Source organism: Penaeus vannamei, chromosome 22 (assembly GCF_042767895.1).
Source record: "Penaeus vannamei isolate JL-2024 chromosome 22, ASM4276789v1, whole genome shotgun sequence".
NCBI classification, from domain to species: domain Eukaryota; kingdom Metazoa; phylum Arthropoda; class Malacostraca; order Decapoda; family Penaeidae; genus Penaeus; species Penaeus vannamei.
In genome coordinates, this window is record NC_091570.1 from 3055822 (window position 1) to 3063321 (window position 7500).

The window sequence follows — 7500 nt, forward strand, 5'->3', positions numbered from 1 at the left end:
GTGAAAGTGAAAGTGAAAGTGAAAGTGAAAGTGAAAGTGAAAGTGAAAGAGAAAGAGAAAGAGAAAGAGAAAGAGAGAGAGAGAGAGAGAGAGAGAGAGAGAGAGAGAGAGAGAGAGAGAGAGAGAGAGAGAATGTGTGCAGTGCATTTTTTTCATATATGTCTTATTATTTAATTACGTTCTCCCTTTTCATATTCATTATCCATGTTTTCTTATTCTTTCTTTCTCTCTCTCTCTCTCTTTAGTGCACACTTGATTTATTTACATCTTCTCTCTTTATTCACCTCTTCTTTCCCCTACCCTTTCCTTCTCTTCTCTTCTGTCTCTTTCTCTCCGTTTCCCCATCCTCTGGCCTCTCTTGCTCTCCCTCTTTCGCTAATTAACTTTTTCCCACTTCTTTATCTTCTCCCTCTCTTCATCCCCTTTCTATATCGATTCTCTCGCTACCTCTCTTCTTTTCCTCCCGCCTCCCCCTTTCTCCTTTCATTCCACCTATTCCTCTCTCCTTCTCTTTCCCCCTTCTTATCTTCCCACACCCCATCTCTCTCTTCCTTTCTTTCTCTCTCCATCTTTCCTCTCCCTCTCCTTTACTTATTCCTCTCTCCTGTCCCTTCTCACCTCATCTTTTTTTCTCTCTCCCCACTGCTTTCTATCCTCTCTTCTCTCCCTTCTCTTCTCTCTCCTTTCCCCTCACCGCTCACTCCTCTCCTCACCTCTCTTCTCTCTTCCCTCCCGCTCTGTTCTCTCTCTCCTTCTTTCTTCCCTCTTCCCTCTCTCCTCATCGGTCTCTCCTCTCCTCTCGCCTTTTCTTCTCCTCTCTCTCCTCTCCTCTCTCTCTCCTCTACTTCTCCCCTCTCTCCTCTCCTTCTCCCCTCTCTCCTCTCTTCTCTCCAGTCTTCCGCATCTCCCCCCTCGCCGCTGCCTCCTCTCCCTCCTCTCGCCTCTCCTCTCTTTCTCCCCTCTGTCCTTTCTCCTCTCCTTCTCTCCCTCTCCCTTCACCGCTCGATCCTCCCTCTCCTACCTTCTCTCCAGTCTTCCCCATCTCTCCCCTCGCCGCTCTCTCCTCTCCCTCCTCTCGCCTCTCCTCTCTTTCTCCCCTCTGTCCTTTCTCCTCTCCTTCTCCCCTCTTTCGGTCGATACTTTAAACCCCATTTTTCTTTGTTTTCCCTCCGCTGATTCTTCGCTTTTGGTCATACCAATTTTGTCCTTTTCTCTTTCCATTAGACCGTACATGCTCCGTTTGTTTTTCTCCTGTTGCTCTCTCTCTCCTTCGGTTTGTTTCCCTTGTTTCCTTTCTTCCTCTTCTTCTTGTTTTGATTTTGTTTTGTTTTGTTTTGTTTGTTTCTTTTTGGGTTTTATCTTATGTACTTGTCTTTCTTCCTGTGTGTTTAATTCCTTTCTTTTCATTTCATTTCTATGGTTCTTCCTATTTCATTTTGTTTTCTCTATCTCTTTCTCCGACTCTTACTCTCTCTTCTCCCTCTTTCACTCTCTCCCGGTCGGCACAACTCCCCTCTCCCTATCACCCTACTCCCCTCTCCCCATTCTCCCTTCATCCCCCCTCCCCACTCCCCTCTCCCCATCATCCCACTCCCCTCTCCCCATCCCCTCATTCTCCTCTCCCCTCATTCCCCTCCTACCTTCACACCCTCTCCCCATCCCCCCATTCCCCACTCCCCTCATTCCCCTCCTTCCTTCACCCCCCCTCCCCTCCCTCCTTCACCCCTCATTCCCCTCTCCCCATCACCCCATGCTAGCACCCCGTATATCTGACAACGAGGGCGCTATGGGGAGTTTATGCCCCCTCTTGGGACCGAAACTGACAGCATGACCGGGATACTCAGCATGACCTATGTTGACCCTCATGCCTGCTTATGATACTGGATGAGATTGTTGGGTGTCCGTGTGGGTGTCGGGTAGGGAGGGGGCGGGGGGAATCAGGGGATGGGGGGGGGGATCAGGGGATGGGGGGGAATCAGGGGATGGGTTTGGGTGGGGGAGGTTGAGAGGGAGGTGGGGAGGTGTGAAAAGGTGTTTGTGAATGTTTTGTTTTCTCTCTTTTTCTTTTTTTTTTTCTCTGTCTCTCTGTGTCTGTCTGTCTTTTATCTCTGTCTCTGTCTCTCTCTGTTTCTTATCTCTGTCTCAGTCTCTCTCTTTCTCTCCCCTGTCTCTTATCTCTATCTCCATCTCTCTCTTTCTCTCCCCTTGTCTCTTATCTCTATCTCCGTCTCTCTCTCTTTCCCTCTCCCTCACGCATATACCACAAATAAGAATTCTAGAGAAAGAAAACAGAAAAGAAAGGAAAAGAAAAAAAGAAAAAAACTGAATGCATTAAAACCAATCTCTGTGTCACCATACAACACAGGGCATTAGCATAAAGGAATAGACTTCGGAATTAAATGCTATAATTATCATAGTAATTCCATCACGCAATAGGATGGCATTTAATACCTACCTTCGTATGCTGTGGTGAAATGGTGGTGAAATGGTGGTGATATGGTGGTGAAATGGTGGTGAAGTGGTGGTGAAGTGGTGGTGAAGTGGTGGTGAAGTGGTGGTGAAGTGGTGGTGAAATGGTGGTGAAATGGTGGTGAAATGGTGGTGAAGTGGTGGTGAAATGGTGGTGAAGTGGTGGTGAAATGGTGGTGAAATGGTGGTGAAATGGTGGTGAAGTGGTGGTGAAATGGTGGTGAAGTGGTGGTGAAGTGGTGGTGAAGTGGTGGTGAAGTGGTGGTGAAGTGGTGGTGGTGATGGTGGTGGTGGTGGTGATGATAGCAGTGATGATAAAGATGGCGTTAAAAAAGAAAAAAAATAATGACAGTTCTTATGATAATGATGTTTATAATTAGATGAGCCTTAATGCCTAACTATTTATACTTAATTAAGTAATTAGCATAGGGAAAAATTTAGTTAAAGGAAAATAGAAAATTTGCAAAAAAAAAAAAAAAAAAAAAAAAAAGATAATTTCAGGGAAAACTTATAGATTCTTGTTCTTAAGGTAGAAAAGATAAGGTAATGTAGACGATTTATAATTTGATAGGTTTCTGCGCAAAAAAAGTAATTAAATACTTTAGCTAGTCCTTGTACTTACACATTAACAATGACATATGGCGATTTTTAATTTTGTTTTGTTGTGTTTATGACTTTATTGATTATTTTTTTATATTTTACATCTTTAATAGCAAGTGATATGAATTCTATCTTTTTTTTTATCTTTCATTTCTTATATTTGCATATCTTTTTATTTATTCATCTTTTTACTTATCTATCTCTATCTCTTCTCTCTTTATCCTCCCCTTTCCTCTTTCCATCTTTCCCTCTCTTCCTCTTTTCCACCTTTCCCTCTCTTCCTCTTTTCCACCTTTCCCTCTCTCCCCTCTCCCTCTTTTCCCTCCTTTCCCTCTCTCCCTCTCCTTTCATACATCTTTTCTTTCTCATTTCTATCTGTGTGTGACTAAGTCGTGTATTTCGTGCTGTTATGTGGCTTTCCGTCTGTTTTTTGCCGTCAGTCAGAAGAGCGAAAGGTCAGCTTATCGGCCTTTTGAAAATACCAAAAGTTGGAGAAGGAGAGAAGAAGAAAGGAGGATGAGGAAGAGGAGGATGAGGAAGAGGAGAATAGAGGAGGAGGCGGAGAAGAAAGGAGGAGGAGGGGAATAGAGGAGGAGGCGGAGAAGAAAGGAGGAGGAGGCGGAGATGGAGGACGAGGGGAGTGATGAGGTGGAGGAGAAAAGGGAGGAGGAAGAAGAGGAAGAGGAAGAGAAGAAGGAAAATGAGGAGGAAGAAAAAAGGTAGGAAGAGGAGAAGGAGGAGGAAGAAGAGGAGGAGAAGGAAAAGGAAGTGTAGGAAGAGGAAGAAAAAAGGTAGGAGGAGGAAGAGGAAGAGGAAAATGAGGAGGAGAAGGATGGGGATGAGTGACGTGGAAGCGGAATAAGAACAAGAATAAAGAAAAATTATAAGGAAAAAGGAAATTGAAAGAAAAAAAGTGGAATATTAAAAATAACAATAAGAGATAAATTCGAAAAAACGAGAAGAGAAAAGGAATAGAAAGAGAACCAAAACAAGGAAGGTGGGAGAAGGGAATGATGAAAGGGCAAAAAGAAGAAGAAGAAGAAAAGAGACGAAAAAAAAACAAAAATAAAACGAACAAAGACTAAAACCCTTATAATGATTTTTTTTGTTTGCTTTTCCCTTCTTCCATTTCTTTTCATTTCTCTTTTTGCATTTTATTTATTCATTCTTTTGCCGGATTAACTGCCCCTTTTCTTTCGTTTCTTCCTCATCAAAGTGTCAACAAGAAACGGAGAACCAGATATCGAAAAAAGATAAAGGAGAATGACGAGGAAAAGATAATGAAGTACCCCAAGATAATGAAAAAAGATTAAAAAAAAAGATAAGATAATACAAGATAATGAAGTACCCCAAGATAATGAAAAAAGATTTAAAAAAAAGATAAGATAATACAAGATAATGAAGTACCCCAAGATAATGAAAAAAGATAAAAGATAAGATAATACAAAACGACGAACAAGAATAAGATATAATCAGTACTTACTTTGACAGGTTTTCTTCCTCCAAATGCTTCAGCTTCTTCTTCCTCTTCTCGTCTCTCCTGTCTTCTCTTTTCTTCTTCTTGTCCTCCATGTCCGGGTTTGTGTGGCAGTCGACCTCTTCCACCAAGAGTTGTTGTTGTAGCTGTTGTTGCTGTAGTTGCTGTGCTTGCAGTTGCGACTGTTGCAGCTGTATTTGTTGTTGCGGTGGTGAAGGTTGTAGCTGTATCAGCTGTTGTTGCTGTGGAGGCTGCAGTTGATGTTGCTGCAGTTGGTGTTGTTGTTGCTGTTGATGCTGCTGCTGCTGCTGTTGTTGCTGGTGATGGTGCTGCTGCAGCTGCTGGTTCACATCCAGATCTTGTACTTGGGCGTCGACCTCGAGGGGCCGGATGTTATTTTGTACGGAGGTGCCGGTCGTCGCGTCTTCCTTCGCCGCCATCTTGTGTTTTAGCTTGACCTTGGCCTTCTTCTCGCGGCGCTCCTCCTCGTGGGTGGTCTCGCTCTTCACCATGGGCTCCAGCAGCGTCTGGCCCTCGGAGACGTACTCGCCCTCCAGCTTCAGGCGGTTCTCCTGGCTCCACTTGAGCTCGGGGTCCTCCTTCAGGTCCTTCAGGTGGTTGTTGTTCTTCGGGGACTTCTCGGAGGCGGCAGCGGCGGCGGCGGCGGCAGCGGCAGCAGCAGCGGCGGCCCTGCTGGAGTTCCTACCGGAGCGACGGCTGTCCCTCGTCTTGGGGGCGTGGCGCGGGGGGTCGACGCCCCCCTCGTGGCCCTCGCTGACGGCCTCCTGGTAGCGCGTGGTGCGTCGCGGCGCCGAGGCCACGGGGTCGCTGCCGAAGCGGTCGCACTCGCCGTTGGTGGCCTCCCGGGACCGCGTGCTCCTGCGGGCGAGAGGGGGCGGTCAGGGGGCGGTCAGGGCGAGAGGGGGCGGTCAGGGGGCGGTCAGGGGGCGGTCAGGGGGTGGTCAGGGCGAGAGGGGGCGGTCAGGGGGCGGTCAGGGGGCGGTCAGGGGGTGGTGGGGGAGTGGGGGGGTTGCGAGGTCTTGATAAGCATCAGGTGGGTTATTTATTACTTAATTATCTACGTTTTCCATTGGCTACTTTTTATCATTTTTTCTATTGGTTGTTGATTATTACTCATAATTATTACTAATATTAATGATAAGATTAATATTTTCGTTGGTTATTTAATTACTTTTCTATTGGCTATTGTGCAGTGATTACTATTATATTATCATTATTATTATCATTACTGTTATTATTTTTTTTATTACTATTATTACTATTATATCATTACCATTATCATTATCTAACTACTAATAGTATCAGTGTTATCATTATCATAATAATGATTTAGTATCATCGTTACTATTATAGTAATTAATATCATTATCATCATCATTATCTGAAGATGATTCACGCCCCGATTGTTGAATTGAAATGAGTTGCAATATCTTCGTGGAGATGCAACACAAATCACGCTTTAAACTTTTACCTTGAAAAATAATAACATCAACACCAGCAACAATAACAACAAAAACAACAATATCCACAGCAACAACAACAATATCAACAACAATAACAACAACAATGTTAACAATAACAACAACAACAACAACAATGTCAACAGCAATAACAACAACAACAATGTTAACAACAATATCAACAACAATAACAACAACAACAATGTTAACAATAACAACAACAACAACAACAACAACGTCAACAGCAATAACAACAACAACAATGTTAACAACAATATCAACAACAATAACAACAACAACAATGTTAACAATAACAACAACAACAATGTTAACAACAACAATGTCAGCAACAATAACAACAATGGTAACAACAACAATGTCAGCAACAATAACAACAATGGTAACAACAACAATGTCAGCAACAATAACAACAATGGTAACAACAACAATGTCAGCAACAATAACAACAATGGTAACAACAACAATGTCAGCAACAATAACAACAATGGTAACAACAACAATGTCAGCAACAATAACAACAATGGTAACAACAACAATGTCAGCAACAATAACAACAATGGTAACAACAACAATGTCAGCAACAATAACAACAATGGTAACAACAACAATGTCAGCAACAATAACAACAATGGTAACAACAACATGACAACCACAATAAAAACAGCAACAACAACAATAACAGCAAAAACAACAACTAAGAGACAACCAAAGAGGGAACTATCTCGGGCGAAAAAATAATAACAAAAAACAACCAAAAAACAACAAATAACAACAAATGAATGAACAAATAAATAAACAAAAACTTAAACCACATATCCTGAACCACACTCCCTCATCACTCGCCCCCACCCCCCTCCCCCCCCAAAAAAAAACGAAAGAAAGAAACGAAACAAAAAGGAAAAACTGATTTCAAATTCTAAAAAAAGAAAGAAAAACTGATTTCAAATTCTAAAAAAAAAGAAAGAAAGAAAAGAAAAAAACTCTCCTCGCTGTCTACGCTTCCAACAGTGCGCTTCACGATCGTCATTTTTTTTTTTTTTTTTTTTTTGCGCTTCACGATCGTCATTTTTTTTTGCGCTTCACGATCGTCATTTTTTTTTTTTTTTTTGTCTCGAAAAGCAAGCGCCAAAACATCGATCATTCTCTCTCTGGCGAATGCGGAATACGAGCCTAAAAGTATATCTCGGTTTCCCTCCATTTTTTTTTGTTTTTGTTTTTCCTTTTGCGTTTTTTTTGTTTTGTTTTGTTTTCTTATTGTTTTGTCTATTTTTACCGTTTTATTTTTTTTTTTTCGGGGGGAGGGGGGTGGGGGGGGGGGAGGGAGGTGGGTTGGCTTAGTTTTGTTTCATATTTTTTCTTCCATTATTTTTATCATTCTTTATTTGTTATTATTATCATTATTATCATTATTTCTTTATATGACATGATAAGGGGTATGATAAGGATACCATC

General features: G+C 42.4%; 1 protein-coding gene across 1 annotated transcript in view; it reads right to left on the reverse strand.

Moving 5' to 3' along the window:
- LOC113829420 (uncharacterized) overlaps positions 1–7500 on the reverse strand; it is a 355286-nt gene that overhangs the window by 229033 nt on the left and 118753 nt on the right. Inside the window, exon 3 of the mRNA XM_070136409.1 lies at positions 4553–5425. Coding sequence (XP_069992510.1) covers positions 4553–5058 — 506 coding nt within the window. The 5' untranslated portion in view covers positions 5059–5425. The remainder of the gene's footprint in view (positions 1–4552; positions 5426–7500) is intronic.